This window comes from Gavialis gangeticus, unplaced genomic scaffold (assembly GCF_001723915.1).
Source record: "Gavialis gangeticus isolate Ggan-Ray unplaced genomic scaffold, GavGan_comp1, whole genome shotgun sequence".
Taxonomy (NCBI): domain Eukaryota; kingdom Metazoa; phylum Chordata; order Crocodylia; family Gavialidae; genus Gavialis; species Gavialis gangeticus.
The window spans coordinates 42,602,609-42,624,729 of NW_017729032.1; the positions used below are offsets into that span (position 1 = coordinate 42,602,609).

A 22,121-nucleotide genomic window follows, 5' to 3' on the forward strand; every position below is an offset into this window, starting at 1 on the left:
TTTTGAACCCACATCTCCCACTTACAAGGAAGGTACCCTACTAACCAGTCTGTGGGTTTTGATAGGCTGAGAGCATCAGCCAAAGCTGGCTAATAGGGCCATGAAGAAAGGAGGATGTTTCTGATTTTGATTGTTGATCCAATGCTGTTTATGAATTTTATCCAATCACTTTTTAATGCAAAATGCATTAAGCATAAGCAGTCCCAATCTTGTCCTGCTCACCTACAGCTTTGGATGTAAACAGGGGTTTCAGATTGTGAATCCCTCGCTAACAGAAATGCCTAATTTGGTCTGCAGGTAGTGAGTGATGTTAAGTCTGGGTTCTCTACCTTTCCCACAGTCAAAGAATTCAAATCCACCTCTCCCACCATCCAGGAGTATGCATTAACTAGTAAACTACAGATTATTTTGTGCAAGGTGGGGGGGGAACTCTACTCGTCCTGTGGAGCTGTGCTATTGCTCAGAAAATAAATTATGGTTTGCTGGGTCTAAGACGGTGGTCTCCAACCTTTTAAAGATCACCTTAGCCTGACGAAGGGTTTTTGAACCCGAAAGCTTGCTTAATAATTGTTTTCCAACTATTTAAGTTGGTCTAATAAAAGATATCAGATTCACGCAAAGAACCTTATCTGTAGGTTGTAGCCGTGACCTCTGAGATCACCTTCGGCATTTAAAAACAACCCAAGACGTAGCATATGCCACTGCTTTTAAAAGAAAGTTCTTCAATACAAAAGGGGCATAAACTTCTGCATTCAGGAGAGGGTTCAGGACCCTAACACAACTTCAGATAAAGATTTCAGACTTGCTCCCCTCCTGCTGGGTTAGCTCTAGCAATTTGCATGCTGGGCATACTGATGTTTGCCTCAGCATGGAGGCTGCATTGGTTTCCTTTCTGAGGAATGTAATTCTCCCATGTACTATATAAGAAGCCTAGGGCCTAAAACAGAGTCCTGAATTGCAATCTGGGGGGTCAGGGTGCCTAAAAGATAAGAGTACTAACTTGTAGGCACTATGTCCTTTATTAGATCTGACCCTTTGTCTGTATCTGAAATGTGAACCACCATATGATGACAGCTGTTTTATCTACATGCTGATTCTCCTATTTAGATCCCTATCAAGGCAAATCTGAAAATAATTGGATGTGTGTATCCTCTTTCTCCTGTATCCTCTTACCTCAGGAGTGACTTTCTTAAATGTCATGCAACTGTTCCTTGCAGTATCTTTTATCTTTTAATAAATCAAATGCTTCCAAAGCTTAATTTGATTATGGATTTTTCATTCAGTGTACTCTTACCAGTAGCCAGTTGCACTTAGCTATTGGAAATGAGATTGTACTAGCTTGGAAAGAATTCTTAATATTTTAGCCTGTGCATGTTTTGTGTTTAGCTGCAGAGCACATTCATGCAATAGAGAAGTTTGGATGAATGAAAAAAAGTGTCAGCATTAAGCTAATAATGTCAGCTGACAAGAGAAATTTTCCTGAAAGTTAATTTTGCCCAGTTGGTTTTGTAATTCAAATTTAGTCCGAGAAGGAAAGAGGGACCAGATAACTCAGAGCTCCAGTCAATTTAGTTACCACTGACAGCAGAGATGTAGTGGTGTAGTTGTGCACTTGGGGTTGCTACCACATGCAGGGGTGATTCTGTGGCTGTGGTGGCAGTCCTTTTTGTTTTTTCTGTCCCCAAAGTTGGCACCTCTTGCGGTTGCCCCAGTCACCCCTCCATAATTATGCCACTGGCTGACTGGATCCTTTTGCTGGGAAATCCCAGCTCCCTATGTGATCAACACAAGATTCTTTCTTAATTGAAATTAGTGAATCAATAGAGATCTCAGGGTTTGAGGGAGAGGGAAGAAAAATGACACAAAAGGCCATAGTTCCCCCAGATACTGGGAATCATCAGCCATCTTTTAGAGTGAACTATTTGTATTTAAAAAAGATAGTATCTATTGTGTAAAGTTATTTAGGTAAGTAGGAGTACAAATTAGTTGCAGACTGTCTGATGGAAAAACAAGTATCTGATTAATAGAAACAAAGATTATAGAATGTTATCATCAGTGGTTATCATCTGCTCATCCATCCACTGTCTATCTCCAGTCTCTCTATAAACACCTGTCAGTATTTGAATGCTGTTCTCTAATCCCCCCTCAGTCTTCTTTTCTCAGGTCTATGTAACCCTAGTTATTTCAGCCTTTCCTCATAAGCCATGTTTTCCAGGCCTTTAATCAGAAACTGCCTGCGGTGGACATGCATATAGCACTTTCATATTATATTGACAGAACTAAACAATTCAGGTTGTCTCCAGCATTTTTTATAAGCTACGTGGAAAGGGTAAGAGGATAAACTGCTTATCATCCCTTATATATCCCTTATATAGGTTCCTTATATATCAAGACTAGTGACGACTAGGCAAACGTAACATCTTCAGAAAGAATTGTTGTTTTTTACCCTGGAGCATCACTTTAGTGATTCAGCTGAGGAATGGGATCTTTGCAGGGCATCAGTGTAGTCCGCCCATGTCATCATCAAAATTTTCAGAGTTAATGCAGACAGTTTTTCATTCACTGTATTTAAATGGACTACAAGTTCTCATCAACTAAGGGAATACTGTTTGATAATCATGTAAACTAGAATATATGTGTTTACACTCAATCAAATAAAAACCAATGGTTATTTTTCCATATAACCTTGGGTCTTCAAGATATTCTGTTCATGCATATAATCCACAAACCACCTTACCTTCCCACTAATGAAGAATTTAGTATGGATGGTGAAGGAGCAGAAGGTTACCTGAAGTGGTCATTTCCTTTTATGTCCTCACTTGGAGATACAAGAGCACTTGCAGGACTACACAAACATAGGAATCGACTTAGTTCATATTTTCACAGAAGCTTTGAAATCTGGGACTGCTTGTGAAATCTGTGAAATAAACAACAAAAAACCCAATGAAAATAAAATGCTGGCTCCCCAGTGAAATCCACAAGGGGAAGGCGCTGGCTGGTGGGGTGTCATGAAGGGCAGAAGTCAAGATAGCAGCTGCCCCTTTGTCCCTCCTCTCCCCACTGGGGCCCCTCTGCCAGTCAATGCCATGGGGCAGGGCCACCACAAAATGCCCATGAAATCAGCTGCACGCCACGAGTAAGTCATAAAAACCTGTCTCACCACAATTGTAGTGGTTCCCTACACATATGCCATTCAGCAGAGTACTGCTGATTAAAAGTGTCCAGTTTGATTGCACTGGGAGTGCACATACTCATGAAGCCAAATGTATCTCAAAGACACATGCATCTCAGAAAACAATTCCTATAGGGCCCAATGACCTTTTTTTAAAAAAAAAAACAAAAAAATAGAAAATTTATTTGCAACTATGACTGTAGCAACTGTGTATGTTATTATTAACCAGAATAAATATTAGTTATTTCTGAAGGCCCTTATCTTTAGCCTTTAGTTTTGTAACAACTTTGAATCTATTTATGTCCTATTAATCATTAATCTAGGTTTAATGATGCCTTATCTATCCTTGTGTATGTAGTGTATTGATTAGATTGATATTTGTGAAGTTAGTGGGGGTTTTAAGGGGAAAAAAACACCTAAGTTTTATAACCCAGTATCATTAAATGGTGAAGAAAACATTTTGATAAATATACTTTTTTCCCCTCTCTCATGGTGTCATGTTGTGCTGTTCATATCACATAAAATTCAAATCTGTCCATAAAATGTATAAATGTGATAATACAAGCATGGACATAGAAAGGCACTGCCTACCCTGGGCATTACAAACTTCTGTGAAAAAGAGAAGATGTATACAATATCACGCCATAAAATAGAAAACACAGGAAGAAAAAAATGTGGCTGCAAAAAATGTAAATGGCAAATATGCAACCTGCTGTAAGTACATTTAGGACTTTAAATAGTTAAACTAAACACTAATGAAAAATGCTTTGTGTTAACAGTAGAACACAAGAAAGATAAAATAAAATTGCAAGATTTTCCAAAGGAAGAGTTACTGGACACCTTGAATACATTTAGAAAAAAATTGACACAGGCACTGGGGTTATATTTTATATTTTAGTTTGAACAGAAAACATCCTAAAATATTACATCCGTATTCCCTGAACTCCCCCCTCCAATGAATTTGACCACAAACACAAAACTCAGAAATTAAATAGAAGAATATTAGTTTTTCCTGCTCTCTGACAGTCTCACAGGGCCCTTGGACAAACATGATATGAGTTTGACTCAGGAGATGAGAACCCAGCAGCAAAGTAGGGCAAAATGACAGTTCTTAAAAAAATGGTGGATATTAAACATCTTCTGATTTCAAAAGGTGCAAAACAAATTACAAGAAGCAAAACCCAAGTCAATGCTGTTTATGTGACACAAACATTAATAGTTATACATTCTCTGTGCCACAGGGAGATATTTTCATAAGCATATTTTAGCTTAGTTAGTTTTATTTATACCTAGCTTTAAAAATATCTTAATTCATTTTTAAATATCACATTTATCAATTAGAGTTATTTAAAGATAGACATTGTAATAGGAGTGACCTTGAAAAAGAAAGTTCTAGTTATCTGTTTTTAAACAAATGTGAGATTTCCAAGTGAGGAATAACAGCAAACATATCTGTTATATCCCCCTTCCCCATCTACCCCCTTACTCCCCCCTCAAGGATTCTTGGTATGCTCAAAAAATGTACAGGGCATCAGCTTCAAAGTCAGCAGTTGGTGTGTATTTGAAAAATGTGGTCTGACACGATGAACTTTTGGATCAAATCCAGGCATTCAGCTCTCTCCTTTGCGAGTGTTGAGACAATCTCTCCAGTGTTTATTTACTACAGTCACTGATGGTCCTGTTTAATAATGTTTCTTACTTCTCCCTTCAAAGATGAGGGGGAAATGCAGTCTTCTCTGTGTGTGAAAGTTCAGAAATGTAGTTGGAATTAATAATTTTTCAAAGATATTAACCATTAGTAATACTGAAATATACTATCAGTATGGTCATTTTTTTGTCTGGTATGCACATCTATTAAACGTTTTGAAAAATTAATTCTAATCCAGTTTATAGTATTGCCTTGAACCAAACATAGAATGAATAGGTAGTGCAAAACCTTTTGTGCATGTTTATAGCCATGCAAGTGTTTTTTATTTTTATACACAATCATACAGCCATATAATCTAGGCATTTTGTCTGAGATAAGTTTGAGTTCATTTTCTGCTCTTGTTCTCAACCTAGATCTTTAGGATATATGCCATATTACCCAAAATGGCAACTGTCCCTAAATTGGAGTTTAATTAGGTTGGTTTTATTAACTAAAATCCCTATTGGTTAACACTGATTTTGCTTGTCTTAAACAAAAAATGTGCATAGAGTTCTTGACCTTAACATCCTGGGAGCTGATAGTAATTATTATATCCATCAAAAGCACATGCAATTGTAAAGTCCTAAATTCTGGTTTCAAATGATTAATTTGCTACAAAAATCCCATTAAATTAAGTAGTTATTCAAGTAAATCATAGTTCTTAGAAGAAAATCTGTGAAAATAAATATGAATTAAATGACAAATTAAGTCTCTTTGCTTTTTGTCCACTACCTTGTTGCTTGGCAAAAAATGGCTGAAAAATTCATGGGTTTTTTTGTTTATTGGGAGACCTTTTAGTGTTACAGCTGGGATTCATATGTTTAGTATTACCATAGATATTGCTCTTTAACCATTCTGGATTAACAAAAAGCTTATTCACTGTTCAGAAACACATCTCTGCGTACAAAGAGACTGCAAAGAGTTATTGATTAATCAAGGGAGGACGTTTATTTAGTTTTACTTTGAGTAATCTGTACAGGACATACTCTAAAATTCTTCTTTAACATTGACTATTTCCTGAGTACACTGAAACTAAGAATTTTGAAAATTAAATACAATATTTTTGTCCGGGTCTTTTTAGTTTATTTTTATAATGTGATATTATATATCTTTTCATAAATATCGCTACAGGATGACTTCTCCATTTTTTGGACTTATTGGACAATTTGGAAAAGGACTTAATCGTGTGTTAACCATAAGTATATACTTAAATCCTGTCAATTTAAGTTTAAGTGTAGGTTTAAAATTAAACACATGCTTCAGTCCTTTGATGAATTGAGGGTAGTAAATGTGTAGGATTGAGATGTGAACGAGATTATGAAGATTTGCTCCTGAATTATGTTGAATATATGGTACTACAAAAGCTGATATCTCACCTCTTACTGTAAATATGATACTCATCCATTTTTAGTTATTCTCTGTTGGAGAAGAAATAAGTATTATTATAATAGAAGCATAATGAACTGTTCACTACAGCTGTTTGAAAAATACTTTTCATCTTCAAAGTGCCATATAGACAATAGTCATGAGCAGGAACACAAATTTGATTATTCATGTAAAAATATCTATACACACTTTTGAATGGTTAATGGAGGTTTTCTTTTTCTTTCTTTCCCCAAGATTATTTGCGGAAAAAACCTATCACTTTATTTCTGTACTTGCTAAGAACTGTGAGATCTCTATGAACTAGGTACTGTAGAGTCACTTCAGATGAATGGAGGTTTTGAATAATCTTGATTTATAAGATTAATAAAATGTTTATACTTAAACTTTATTTGTAAATTTAAGTTATGATTAGTAAAGTAATTGGGAGTGTACCCATGCAGTCAGGCACAGGAATAAAAATAGCTCAAGATCTAAAGTTCTCATTCTTTCTTGAATCTTGAAAAGTACTCAAAACTTTGTCACATTCAACCTGGAGGCCTAAATTCTCAACCATCTGGTCAAGGGGTTGAAATAAATGACCCTTAAGGTCCCTTCCAAGCCATATAGTTCTGCAAGAGAGCAGAGCCATAGATCCTACCATCTAAAACAAACACTAGGCAGGCCTTGTGCCATAATTATAGCTAATATTTCAGTAAATGGAAAAAGTTTCAATACACAGTACCAACAAACATGCAAAATTCATGGCCTGTCACCCCAACAGCTTCTCTGTAGGTGTGAGTTTTGAGAGACATATGTGTGTGTGTGTATATACACACACACACACACACACACACTTTTTTATACTAGATACAAAAGTGCAAAGATTCCCATTGTTAGTTTGGTCCCTGCATCTCTGATATGTGTAGGAACTCACTGGCAAATAATGCTTCTAATGGAGTTTGATTGCCTGTGAACTTAATTCTCAACAAGTGGAAAGAGTTTCTCTTTAGACCTAATAGTCAGTAGGGTGTGCAAAACAGCAACGTTTCATTTTGACTTCTATTTCACTGTTTTAAAGAGACAGTGTTTCGTTTCATTGTTTCATTTCATTTCGAAGCACTGTTCTGTTTCGTTTTGTCGAAAGTGTTTCGCTGTTTGGATGCCTTTTGCTGTTTTGCCCATAGGCAATAATGGGGAATCATGAAAATGCTTATTAACTTTGTCATTTCTTGCCTGATTCAGATGGAAATTGTAGGGACGATAGCTCCTTCTGAGGGCATGAAGCCTTCCAAGTTTCAAGGAGATAGGTGCAGGGGCTTCTGGAGAACTGCACCTCAAACTTCTGACAAGCAAAACTTGTACTATTTGCTGGCAGCGGCAGCCTACTGGCACCCCGCGTGCAGATCTGGGGGCCTGTGACCCCTGGGAGGGCTGCAGTGCTGTGCCAGACTCTTCCCAGGGAGCCTGGGCCCCCAGATCTGTGCGTGGAATGACATCAGGCTGTCGCTGCCAGCTGGGACCAGCGCTGTGCATAGCCTGTACCGAGCACCAGGAAGCCTGGTGCTGCTGCAGGCCCCAGCCATGAGCCTGCTGTCATCCCACGTGCAGATCCAGGGGCCACACTGCAGCAAGCCCAACTTCAAAACTCAAAATGTTTTGAAACTTTCAAAACGTTTTGAGTGAACCTCGTTTTGTTTAGAAGCTGTTTCAGAGACTTTTGTTTCATTTTGATTTAGCTGTTTCAAGCTTAAAATGCATCAAAACAGTTTCGAAATGAAACACCCATCAAAATTTTGCACAGCCCAGTAGTCTCTGTTGCAATTGATAGGTGTCACATTTGTGCTGAGAGAAATGTCTTTCTTCACAAAAACAAGTGTACAGGCATTAAAGGTTCTTTTCATAGAAGAAAACAAGCTGTGCCACAAAAAAAAATAATAGCATTTCCAACCAAAAATTTCTCCAGAGAGAAAATTTTCTACCACTAACTCTAACACCTCTGTATTTCCTTTGGGGTCTCTCCCCACACTCACCAGGACCCACTCATCAGTTAGTTGGCAAGAGTAGGTAGGGAGGGGAACATTCCTCCATGACTCAAAATCTCCTGGGACAGTTTGAGCCCCGCAACCTCTGCTCCCACACCCTTTACACAGAACCAGGGTGACAGTGATAGGCAAGTCCAGGGCAGCAGCCAAGGCTGTAAACTCAGCCCCAATTCATCTGCAGGGGTGAGGGGTTGCCGCATCCCATGCCACATCACCACTGCCAGAGGCTGTGGGCCATGTTTGACAACCCTGGTTGCAGCTCTGGGACCAGTTAGGGTCTCAGCACAGCAGCTGGGTTTGCCTGCAAGAATGGGAAGAGAGTGGACAGCATGCCCCACCCCCGCAGCAGCTGCATGCTGAACACAGCACTGGTTGGCTGTATGAGACTGGTCACAGTCCCTACCCAGGTGGTCAGAAGCTACCTTTCCCCTGACCCCCACCATGGCATCAGATGAAGACAGCTTGCCAGCCATGAAGGCAAGAGAGGAAAGGAATAACTCCCTGTCACCCTTTGTCTAGAGAGCTCCCTTCTAGGGTGATTTGGTTGTTCTCCAATCAGAGGACTGGAATGCCTGCACATCTTCCTCTCTATGTTTTCCAGTGCTGTAAGTTTTCCATAAATTTGAAGAACTGGTATTGAATCCTTGTCCCTAGCCTGTATTTTGGTGATAAAGTTCCTGGCTCAGTCTTCACTGACAATTAAGATGTTTTCTAGGGCTGTGCAAAGCTTCAGTAGCTGATTCGATCTGGAGGAGATTCAGCCTGATTCAGGAACCGAATCTCCAAATCTGAATTAAATTGGGAGACCAAGTAAAAGCTCTGAATTGATTCGGAAAAGCTTCAGAAAAAGATATGCCCAATTCAGAGATTTGGCCATAAACTAAACAGACAGCTGACAGATGCTTCTAGCTGGTAGGTCTGTTGGGGTTGGGGGAGCGGGGAAGAAAGGGGTCTTGGGGAGGGAGGGGATCACAGCCGGGGTGGGGGTCATGTTACTCAGGGAGGAGGGTGGGGCATGGGAGACAGGCACAACAGCACTGGGAGCGGGGGCTCTGCCCTGCTGCCGCTTGCCCAACCAAGGCGGGAGGGAGGGCAGGATGCAGGTGCAGCTTGCTCCAGGCAGAAGGGGGAAAAGTCATAGCCCCTGCTCCAGCACTGCTGTGCCCACATCCCACACCCCTGGCTGTGCCTGCCTACCCCCGGCTGAGCCAAACCACCGAATCTCTCCAAATTAGCGCCAAATCTTCCTAAGCTGAGTCAGCCACATCAATTCAGGACAGTGATTCAAATCTCCAAATCGAATCACTGTCCTCCAAATCGGCCAAATCTGAATCGAATACTTCCCTATGTGCACAGACCTAATGTTTTCTGTGTTTGTAGTCACAGTTCATTCCACATCTGTTTAGCACATTGTACTTTATGTACACTATACTATTTAATACCACGTGGTTTATACTAAGGTATTTGAGAATAAACTGTCTTAAAAGTATGTATAAATTGCAAGATAGAATGTTCTTTTTTCTCTTTGCTAAGACCATTTCTAGTTATATTGCAGAATTTTCCATTTACCTGAATTAATATCCCTAGAATAGTGACAATGTCTTAACCATGTATTTAAATATGTTTTAGGTACCACTAAAGTGAATCTTGTGAAGATCCCATCAACTGCTTCCAGTCCTCGGGACACTGCTCTAGCAGCTGTTATATGTAGTGCACTGGCTACAGTCCTCTTAGCTCTTCTTATCCTTTGTATTATCTACTGTAAGAGACAATTTATGGAGAAAAAGCCAAGCTGTAAGTTTCCAACTAATAATATTCATCTAGAAACAACAGTATTGTAGGAGACATTACTAATTTGTGCATAACCTTACTCCAAGGCAATCTCTTTGCACAATTGGAATATTGGGCATTAAAATGTGAATGTAAACCTGCTTAAGCTAATACAAGAGATGCAATGATAGAATTGTTACTTTAAAGTAATATTTTTATCTTAATAATTTAATAAGATAAATGAAAGACAAATCAGAGTTTCTCGTACTTAGCAGTTGTGTCAACAGTTCTTCAGCATAACTTTCAGGTATCTTAAAATTAAATTAACATTTGCTTGCCCTTCATTTAAATTAAAATAAGAACATTGTATTTTCTTTACATCTTAAAAGTTATCCTTAGTTAAAATCCCCTAATGACATGAGTCCCTAAAGAGGGAAATGCTAAGTAGGAAAAGGAAGATGATATTGCCTCTGTATATGGAATGGGTGAGACTACTAGACTTGAAAAATTGAAGAGGGTTCATAGAAAAGCTATAAGAATTGTTCAGGACTGGGGAAATGTCCCAAATGAAGTTTTAAAGAGTTTGGTTCATCTAGCTTAGGTAAGAGAGGTGACTTGGTCTTGATTATTATGTACATAGATTAAATGAATACTACTGGTGGTAGAGGGCTATTTAATTTAATTAACAAAGATAAAGAAGTACGTTCCATCAGCTGAAGCCAGGAAAAGTTACATTAGAAATATGTCACAGGGTTTGGTTATGGGTTTTTTTTAATACTGAGATTAGACTAACTGTTAGATCAGTTGTATTCTCAAGAGGTTCTATTCAAAATACAGTTTCTTTGGCTTGATGCAAGAATATCATTTGTTATGCAAGAAGTCAGGTCACAAAATTATCATGGTCACTTCTAGCTCCGAAACTTATGAATGTGAAATGAAGCTCTGAGTACAAAAAGATATTTCTTACTGATACATTTTTCCCCCATTTTATTCAAAGGGTCTATGAGATCACAAGATATTCATTACAATGGTTCTGAACTGTCATGTTTTGACAGACCACGGCTTAATGAATATGATCGCAGAACATGTTGCCAATGCCAAAGAGACCCATCACAGACATGTGGTAAGTTAGGTCTTAGGCAATTTTGGGAGAACAAGGGGTCCAAGCAGCATGAACACATGGAATCATAAGCATTTATCTAGCCCTTTAGTTGTTATGCTTGGTTTCTAAGGTAGAACTGGGGTTGTTCTTATGTGGGTTATAAGAATATGGCCATCTCTTTAGAGGGCTAGAATTTCCAAGCAGCTGTTTAGACAAGCTTTTCCTTATTATTTTGTTTCAGTTGTTTCCTTACTTCAATAATTTTTGTGTTTAGATACATGTTTGTTTTCTGCTCCTCATTAAAAAAAGGAGTTTTAGTTCATGCTTTGAGATATAAATACACGTGTGTGATTTGTATGCCTCAATTTACGCATTTTCATAGTGCTTCTAATCACAAACTACATTCAATGCTTGCACATTCCAAGTTATTCAGATGTAGTAAACAGATATCGGAACAGAGACATTATCACCACGTGGTGCGCTCTCCAGCTATAAGGGACTGCTGGTTGGGCGGTAGAGGCCAGACTGTCATTGACAGCCGCTGCTTCACAACTGGATCCTAGTCCTTGTCCTGCAGCAGCAGCTATCAGAGACAGACTTGTGGGTGGCTGGAGATTGTATTTGATAGCTTCCATTGCATCCCAGCAGGGAGAGGACTGTTCCTTCATCTGCAGTTTTTCTCATTGCCACTACTGCTGCCAATGGGGACACCAGCTCTTGCGGACACCCCTGCAGTGGCAGCCGTTCCTTCTGCTGCTACCAAGGAGCCACCAGGTCTTGCTGCTGTTCCTGTGGAAGGAGCAGCAGCTCTGGTCCTCACTATTGTGGCAGCAGAGTCCCAGCAGGGTGCTGTGATAGCCCACCATGCCTAGGAAGGCTGTCAGGGTGCCAGCTACTCTCCCTTCACTGCTTTCCCAGAGGGGGAGGGGGAAGGAAAACAGAGCATTGTGGGATGCTGGTAGTCTGAGACACTGTATAGCACTACGTGGCTTACAAAATAGTGCTACAGTAACGTTCCATTTCAAACAGGAACATTTCTGTAGCTCTGGCACCATTTTTGTTACACTTGTGACATTTTTATAGTGCCACAAACAATGTGAGTGTTGGTACACCCACTGTTTATAGCAGTACAGGGGCATTTGTAGTGCTGCAAACATAATGTGTGTCCACAACTGACCTGCATCAGCACATGATTACTACTCACGATACACCAGCCCACGATACACCAGCACGATACACCTGCCTTGTTACTCTACAAATAATCTTAGCTGCGCCTCACCAGGCATGTGTCATACAAGTCTGATTGGCAAACTGATAATCCCCATGCTTCACTTCTTAACAAAATCCAAGTTTCTACTTGTTTTGGTCTTGCAATATATAATGTGCATGAAAATGATACAATGTTTGCCTACATTTGGGGAGAGAGAATGTTCTGATGTGTCAGCTGCCTGCTCACTTTCAGAGGGTGACAACTCCAGTGCCAGGGATGAAACTTTAATATCAGCAACACTAAGTACTTCACTGCTCATTAAAACATGTGACAATAGAAAGCAAGCATCAGCTTATAAAGATTAAAAGAGCGTTATGTGATGGTTTTTATGTTATGTGATGGCTCAACAGGGCACAAATGTTTTCATTTTCCTGAAGGTTTGGGCTTTTTAAAGTAACACTATTTTAAAAGAATAAAAGAACCAATTTTACCATGATAGATCACACCTCCATGAATCCATAGTCTAATATAAAATTGGGAAAAGAATAAACTGCCTTTGAAAGAATAAAAATCTTAAGCTTATGGTATAACATAAATGAGGATGTTTTACTTCTATTCAAATAAAATTTTTATTTTGCAGGGCCGGTTCATTTGATTCCATCACTGTGCTGTGATGAAGCCTGTAGCATAGAGCACAGCAGTCACAGTTGCACTTTCCACTCACAGACTACACTTCATGAAAGGTAACTTGGTTCCTTAGACTTGTATCAAACACAAACTCTTTTGCATGGTAGTCATATTAATATTCATACAGGATACACCAGTTCTGATTCAGCTGAATAAAGGATTAGAATTGCTGGCAGATCTTTTTACAGATTCATAAAAAATGTATATTAAAGTGAAATAAGCACTGCATTTTCACACAGAATAAAAAAATTACATTGTTCAAGCCTTGAGATTGGGCACTAGTAAGAGAAAATTATACCTTTCCTCACACAGTGTCTTCATTTCTACACAGATGAATGTTCCTCCTCTCTCTCAGTCCTAATTGATAGCCCTCCCCTCTTTGCTGCAGAGCTAGCAAGATTTTTGTGATCTCATTCCAGTTACTGGTTTCCTGGAATGGAGTTCTTGCAGGGAACCAGAGTTATTGGAGCCAGCAGCATAACTTTTAACTTCCATGAACTCAAGGTTTTATATATAAGTTCACAAACTTTAAATTATTCCCAGAATTGGAGGAGCAAGTCTAGTATTTTTGAGATTCTATGAGATCGTTTTTTGATTTAGGTATAAATGCCTTCTATTGGAAAATGTGATGTTGATGTGTCCCACAGTTCTAAGCTAGCTATTTACTTCTAATCAATTTTGTCTGGTTGAATATACACACAGTATTGGGACGTGCATCACAAATTCCATGCTGTATGTAAAAATAAAAAGCTTTTGATGTTATCTAATATTTCCTAACTGTACATTTAATGCTGGATTTTTAATCACAATTATTTTCCATATTAAACTCAAATTGGCTTCTAGCTGTTTTCTTCTTGTGGCCAAATGTAGCTAAAATTTTAGATGTGGCTTTCAAATAGCTGCTGTTTATACAATATAGCTTAGTGGTATAAGCATCAGATGTATTAAAAAAACAAACTAAGCTTTCTGAAAGCATATGTTTCGATGTCAGCAAGGTTGACACGACCCCCTCCATTCTATTTAGATCAACAAAATGAGTTTCGTAAAATTAGTGCAGGGTCTTTGGTTTAGACTTTAAAACTAGAGCTCACATCCACTGTTTGCAGACATGAAAGATCTTATGGTGACTTCCATACAAATTAGGGTTTGTCCCAATTCCCTTTGCCAAAACTTATCTTTCCTTCAGCTGTTGTTCAGTGTTCTGGCTGCTGGTCTCCAGCTGTGAGGATGTTTCAGTGTTTTTTTGTGTGTATTCTGGAACCGGGAAAGCATTTTAATATTTTTGGGATCGGGCTTTATAAATATTAGGGTAAGGATCATTAATTCAGGATATGTTTTGGTTATGCACATCCTTAGTATATACTAGGTATAATAACTTAGTATCCTTAGTATATATTAGGCATATTAGGTATAGGTTCTAAAAATACTACAGGTATTTCTTTAAAATAGTAAACATTTGAATACATTATTTTCTGTCATTGCTTACTATGATGTATTATACTAAAGCACAGCCAGTGTTGTGATCTCAGTAAAGGTATTTATAGTACACTCTTGCATTTAGATACTGTGGTGATAAATATCTTAACAATATTGAAGATTATGATTTGCCTGGAAACTGCTTCCAGTTGCTTTCTGCCTCAGGCAAAATAAAAATAGTCCTCCTAAAAATAAAATTCTTAAAAAAAAATAGCTGACACTAATGCAGGGGTGAGCAAAATGGCCAATCCGGCTGGTAGCTGGACTCCATTTCCCAAGAGCCCCTGCCCATGTGGCTGGGGCTGGTCTCCATGGCGACCCTAGCCACAACTGTGGGGGGATATCTCAATGCTGGGGTTGCCATGGAAACCAGCCACAGCTGCACTGGCAACACACATGGCAGAGCAGTGCAGGGGACTGTTCTGACGCTGCTAGGAACTTGTGATGGGGGCAACTCGTTCCAGAGCCAGGGCAGAACTGCGATCTGTAGCCTGCACGCTCTGAGCAAGAGCACATAAGCTGGGGATCACAGCTCTGCCCTGGCTTCTTGCAGCGGTGACCTCGTGGTCTGGAGCAGGGGCAGAGCTGTGATCCCCTGCCTGCTCGCCCCTGCCCAGAGCATGCAGGCTACAGATAGCAGCTCTGCCCTGGCTCCAGAGCAAGCTGCCACCATCACAAGTTCCCATTGGCTCTGGACCAGCCCCCTGCCCTGCTCTGCCACTCGTGCTGCCAGCGCGACTGTGGCAGGTATCCATGGCAACCCCAGCCTTGAGCTTTCCCACACAGCTGCAGCTCCATGGAGACCGGCCCCAGCCATGCACAGGGGCAGCTGGGAAACGGAGTCCAATGCCTGTCCCCACTCTAATGTTATGTATGCTGACTATGAGAGAGAGAAAAAGCATTTTTTTTCATGTTAGATACCACTTGCAAGGTTAGCTGCACAGTGAAGTCTAAAGTAGAGGGATGCTGGGCATGTCTACCCGTGACACTATGTCACCGTAGTAATGCTCTACATATATGGGCAAAACCTGTGATGCCGCAGATATGTCGCCATAGCAATATTTGATTGTACATACTATCTCTGGAGTAACATTTTAATAGAATCTTGTTCTTATTTCAGTACCTACAGCTGACATTTTGGACAAAATTTTGAACCTGTCCCTTTTATTTCATTGCAGGGTTTCAAATTCTGTTGGAGAAATGATTCCTGCCTTTCTTGGTTCTCTTTCACATACTGTCTGTGGAGATCTGTCAGATGTTTGGCCTCTTATGAAAAACCCTACTTCTTGTGATAGTATCTCTTTCTGTGAATCTTACCCAGAACTGACTGGAGGAACTGCAAATTCCTTCCAACCAGAGGCTGAAAACACAGTCGATATAGATTCAGACAATGAGCAGGATCTAAGTGATGTACTTATTTCAGCTGAATCTGACTCTGAAAAGTGTGCAGAATCTATTGAAGGTTCCAGACATAGCACATGTATGGATGCTTCATTTATGCAGGACTCAGCAGCTGCTGAAAACCAGCCAATGACAGGGCATGACAGAACTGTTAATGTTTCTATAGACTGATAAAAAGGTAAAATACATTTCTGTAAATAAGAAACAAAATCTGTGGTACACCCATCTGCTCACATTAAGAACCCTGAGAAAGACAAAGAGTACAGATGCAGGTGTCCACCAGCCTCACTGAAAAAAATAATCAAATTGTAAAAGATGGCAAGGTTCTGTCCATCCTTGGGCTGTGTCTGAGCATTGCTAAAGTGAATATGTTCTCAGAAGAAATAGACATTTCAGACTGTCATATTTTAAATCCATTTTGAGTATTTGAAAAGTATAGTTTCCACCATAACAAAGCAGTCATGTGGTTATTTATGCAATTGTAAAGTTCTCTTACTAGAGAGATTTTAACAGAATATATTTCTGTTTTATCATTGTATGTTAGATTATCACTTAGTAAAGTTCATCTTTATTTTAAGAAAGTCTAATTATAGACATTTGCAAATCGTTTTCAGTGTGAAAGGTCATACAGCATCATAGAGTGTAAACTCCTTTGATCTGTTATTGTTTCTAATAATAGATGTTGTACTAACAAAGATACTGTTTTGTGTTTAGAAAGCCCAGGGCCTGCTGGCACTTTGGGGCAGAGACTGCTTTTTCAGTATGTGGATGTACAGCACAGAACAAAAGAGGGCTTCATTGTTTTCCTGGGGCCTTTTTTACCAAAATGTAAAATAAGTGCTAATTTGACTAAAGGCAATTCATATAAGATGAACAATTTTGAATATATTTTGGAATTATGTGTATGCATAATTAAATTTAGACAAGACTGAATTTAAGACAGAAGTTCAATTTCAGGGTTTTTTCTTTTTTATAGTATGAGAGTGAATTAAGTTAGATGTTTTCAGTGTTTTATATAAAATAAAGGATTTCATATGGTATTTATAAGAGTGTAACTACTCTTTTATCACTTTCTCTAGGAAGCCACAAATATTTCTACTGACACTAGAACTGCATGCTATCCTCCTCTTTCTTTGCTAATGCTTGTGAATAGAATGTGGCCTGGTCCTCAATGTTTCCTAGTTTCAAAAACAGCTGAAATAAATTGGCAGCATTTTAGACCTTTCAGGCAGTTGCATCTGAGCCATAACAGCTGTAAGTTGAAACTTCGAGGAGCAATTGGAGAGAAGACTGAAGGTGGATTCATGATATTTTGCAGCTCTTCTAAACAACAATCTTCTGTTCTTCATGGGTGTTTGAAAAACGTAATGGATTGAGCTGGCAGCTATGTATAAATACTATAAGAAATAGAATTACATTAGCGTGTTTAGACTGATCTGTTAAACATAGCTACAGATGTCAGATGGTGTGGGACAAAAATTTGCCAGTTATTCTGCTTGCAAATTTAAGTTTGCATTAGGTTTTTTTCCTGGCTGGCTGTAATCTTAACTCACATTTTTATTTATGTAAGGGTTAAAAAACAAACAATTCTATTTACGTAAGGATCATGCATCAGCAAACGGAAGCTTGTATTGTATTACACATTAGCTAAAAAGCTGCTTTAATGAATCAAGGAATTTGCATGCCCCAATAATATGTATTTTTGAAGTCCCTTAAAAATCACCATTTTCTTATGCCAGATTAGCCTTAATTTAGATGTAGCTTTGGTGTAGACAGCACATTGGACTTGTAGCTATATTATATGACTCTAAATGTTGAAATAATAACATTGAAATAATGAACTCTCATGTCAATATCAAATTACAGCAGATACAGCATGAAGCATTCACACAGCTGAAAGTCACTGAAAGGTTGCCAACAGGGGACAGTTTTTAAGGGTTAGTCTACAATACATCATAGGGCATGTATACACATCTAAGTCAATTTAAAATAAGGTGACTTAACTAAGTTGACTTGACTAAGCTGACTTAAGTCACATCGGGGATACACACATACAGTTCTTTGACATAATGGTAGCAGTCTTGTGAGCCCTACCCTGCAGTAGCCCCTGGCTGAGTTAAATCAACTTTGCATACACACACATTTAAGTCAACTTTAAGTCAACTTAACTAATGCGACTCAAGATAATACACCTTGGAGGTATATTACCTTGTGCCGCATTTAAGAGGACTGTGCTCCACATATATGTGTATGCTCTGACAGTTAAATCAACTTAAAAAAGTTAAGTTACTTAACTGCCAGAAATCTAGTACATGTGTATGCACCCATGGTGACCTAATCCTTTTATTCTACACAGACTTTTTTTTCATCAATGCCAACACCTCCTGTAAGTATCTCCTGAAATTTTCTACCTTCCTCACTACACACAAAAGTGAGTTGACAGCAGTTGTTTAAAAATACCATTCACCTGAACCACAAAATTACACGGATACCCAAACTGAGTAAGCTTATTATCTTATGGCCGCAACTCTGACACTTTTCTCTGTAATTTCTTATCTATAACTTACATTGCATCTTATACTGGCATTTATTCTATAAAAACCTTCTATCAGAGGTACTATTTTTTCCTACTGGGAGGAGTCCCAATGAACTCCATTAAGTGTTACATTAGGCAGGATCTAGCTCTGAAATTGTGAATTCTTATAAAGCATTCAGTATGCTCTTAGCAAAATACAAATTATCAGCAAAATGATGCAAATACGTGGTACATTTTCTTCCTTGTTGTAAATGAATTGTACAACAGTTTGCACAACTAATATAACATTCTCTTTCCTTAAAGGAAAGATGCTTCTGCTGGTGACATATCAGGCAGAATTTTGGGCCTGTAAAAGAATAAGTAAATGCAATACTGAAAGCAAAGATGACAAGATGCTTTGCCAAAAAACAGTGGAACCTGTTGTTCAAGTAACTGCTACTCATCATGAATAACACTTGCATGATATGGCCCAAGGTTAGTGAAGAAATTTCCTCTGAATATTAAATGCTACTATTGACTCCTTGACTTATTATTGTACTAAATAAACAGTCATGCTTGTGTTCAGTTGTTAAATACTTTGAAAGACATATGCAGTTCAGGCAAAATTAATTTTCACATCCTTTTTACATTAGATAAACATGTCAAAATATTATTTTCCAACATTTTTTACTTGAAGAAATGTTTGGTGTTTTTGTATATGCTTTCTAAATAGCAAAATCCAATATGCATTTCGGTATATTGCAAAATATTGCTAGAGTACATATGGAGATTAAAATTTTAACTGTCAGGAATACCATGAAATGGTATGATCCAAAACTTTTTGCCAGTATCTGTCACCAGTAAGTATGTTTCCCATTGGAATTTTCACTTTGTATGATCATTTTTGTCCAGCAACTACTATATTTACTCATACACCATATGCACACACCTTTTGCCCAAAAAGCAGTCCTCCGAAATTGGGGTGCGTGCTTTAAGTGGAGAAGCTGATCTTCTTTGCTGAACTAGAAACATGGACAGGGGCGTGTCTACATGAGATGCTACTGTGCAGCCATTAATGCACATTTTTAGTACTTGTATTAGCAAGTACTAAATAAGTGCACAGTAACCAGAGTTACCATACAGTATCACCAATGAACATCTTTCAAGTCACACTATGGTGCAGTAGCGTATTAGCACAGTCCGTCCGGTAACACGCTACTGCACAGTATTATTCGACTACTGCACAGTCAGCATTTTGTGTACTCATGTCCAGGCTACGCTGCAAAATAGTTACTGCTCCTCTCTGGGACAGCAAGCCAGCAGAGGCAGTATCCTATGTTAACCTTTTCACAGCTGCTAATGAATTATCAGTAGCTTTTTTTATATTCTGCCTTGCCACAATAAGGTGTGTGTTTTATTTGGGGACACGAGGTATGCAAGAAACTATGGTGTATATATAAAATTCCTGTACATGAGTGAGAGCAAATTTTAAAAAGAATTCAAGATGCAGAATAGCGATTTTTACAAGTATTTGTATATTATGTATATATTTTTTTAACATAGTTTTTCTTAATTTAAGCAGATTGATCGCATTTATATTGCTTGTGCCAAGCAATGTTGTACATGCCAATAGAAAACAAATACCACCAGTGCGATTTGACATACTTTTTAAATCTGTAAATTACAACCATGTAAATTGTTTTGTAATACTTTTTTTATTTGTGAATAAACTGTTACATGAATTGTTCTTGGTTAATTGGTCTCAAATTCTTAATATTACCAATACTCTGTATAAAGATGGGTGACACTGGGACAACATTTTTTAAGCAGAATTCCCCATTGATTTGGGTTAGATGTGCTATATTCAAACAATGTGGTGATCTGGCTCCACATTGTCAAAGTTGGAATTATTGTGCCTTCAAACTGTGAGAGGTTAAAGAGACAGTAATATAACATCATCCCTGAAGTTACAGTGCCTCAGATCTGGTTTTTAGCTAACATGGAGAAAAAATTATTTAGTGAGACGTCAAACGCAAGTGCTTTAGGGCGCTTGTACGTGTGATGAAATTGGCCTTTTAAGCGGTTTAATTGCCCTTTTGTACCATTTTAATGGAGTCACCATATACACTTGCAGTGATGTATTACGTTTTAATTTTGTCCTGCTGTGTGTGTGCAGTGGTGTATTTTGTTTTAAATGACTTGGTTACATAAGCAAAGTAAAACTCATCAGATGTGTTTTAGTTTGCTATGTAACAAATTGCAGCGATTATATATCTAGAGAAGGTGGCAGGGATGGTGCACAGGGTGCTGGAAGCCCAGGCATATTTGGGGAGGCTCAACTTGGAGGGCTTCCAGCACCCCACGCACCATCCTCGCTACCGTCTACAGCTGCCAGCACATGCAGCCATCCTCCTGCCACCTTCCCACACTGCCCTAGGCGCAAGCCAGCCCATTCTTGAGCGGTGCCAGGCAGTGGGAAGGCAGTGGGGATGATGGTACACGAGACACTGAAAGCCTGCCAAGCCCAAGCTTCCCCGAGTACGCCCAGGTGTCCAGTGCCCCATGCATCGTTGGATCAGACTGGGTGCTGCCTGCGAGCTGGGGCAGCACCCGCCCACTTGCACCCCACCTGGGTGGCTGCAGGGGAGCACCGTTGTCATGGAAGGAAGCACCAGTCCTTCCTGGAAGCTCAGGGCCTGCACAACCTGGCAGCAGCTTGCACAGGCAGGATCTTCTGTGGGAAGGAAGTGACAAGGGTCCCACTTTTTCTTTTTTTTTCCAGCAGAGCCTGCCTGGCTCTCCCATGGCCAGGAGGCAAGCTGCCAGTGGGTTCTGAGCTACAGGGCCCCCAGACTTGCCCTCCAAAGCAGTAGCGCCCCTCCCCTGGGTAGCACCTGCCCACTAGCACGCTGCCTAGGCAGTCCTGGGGGGCACTACCACCACAAAGGGAAGCACCAGGGTCCCCTGCAGCTCAGGGGCTGCTCAGCCCACCAGCAGCTCACCCCCAGCCATGGGAGAGGCAGGCAGGCTCCAAGAGGAAAAAAGGCCCCATGCTACTTTTTTTTTCATCAGTGGAGCCTGCCTGCACCAGCTGCTGCTGGATCACACAGCTCAGGCCCACCAGCAGCTCACCCTTTGGCAGTGGGAGAGGCTGGCAGACTCCAGGGAAAAAAAGGATTGAGCCCCTCACTGCCTCTGGGCTGCCCAGCACGCGAGCTCCAGGAGGGCAAGCGGTGGGGGGGAGCCACAGCTGCTGCCACCGTGCGCAGCCCAAACAGGCAAGCCTGGAGCCAGCGTGGGACCCAGGCTGGTAATAGGGCTGGGTTACAAACCAGTGCCGAGCATGGGAAAAGAGGCCCCCCACCCGCCCTGTGGCTGGTGCCCCACGCTGCAGCCACTCGCAGCCTCTGTGGGGCTGCCTATGCCTGCTCAGGACAGCCCTGCGTAGGCTGCGAGCAGTTGCATCAGGGAGCGAGGGCCACTGGGCAGGGGAGGGGACACTTTTCCCTGGATGCCTTCCTTGCCCTTCCCCCAACCCCCTTAGCTGAGTTTCCAGTGCTGTGCAGTCACATGGTCCCAGGCCAGAAGCTCCTCCTGTGGCTTTCGGCTGGGGGGGGGGCAGGGCCAGGCAATCCCTGCTGTTGCAGGAGCCTGCTGGGCTTCCCCTGGGTCCCACTGCCTCTGGTTTCTGTCA

The 22,121-nt window shown here is 40.1% G+C and overlaps 1 protein-coding gene across 6 annotated transcripts in view; it reads left to right on the forward strand.

Moving 5' to 3' along the window:
* The window catches only part of TNFRSF19 (TNF receptor superfamily member 19), a 113,576-nt gene extending 93,402 nt beyond the window's left edge, over nt 1-20,174 (forward strand). For 3 of the 6 annotated variants that reach the window (XM_019524625.1, XM_019524628.1, XM_019524629.1), the window contains 4 exons: nt 9,896-10,060; nt 11,034-11,159; nt 12,989-13,091; nt 15,690-20,174. In XM_019524625.1, the coding sequence (XP_019380170.1) occupies nt 9,896-10,060; nt 11,034-11,159; nt 12,989-13,091; nt 15,690-16,083 (788 nt within the window). In that variant the 3' untranslated portion in view covers nt 16,084-20,174. The remainder of the gene's footprint in view (nt 1-9,895; nt 10,061-11,033; nt 11,160-12,988; nt 13,092-15,689) is intronic. The other 3 variants (XM_019524631.1, XM_019524627.1, XM_019524630.1) reach the window with 3 other exon arrangements.
* Nucleotides 20,175-22,121: the final 1,947 nt, after the last annotated feature.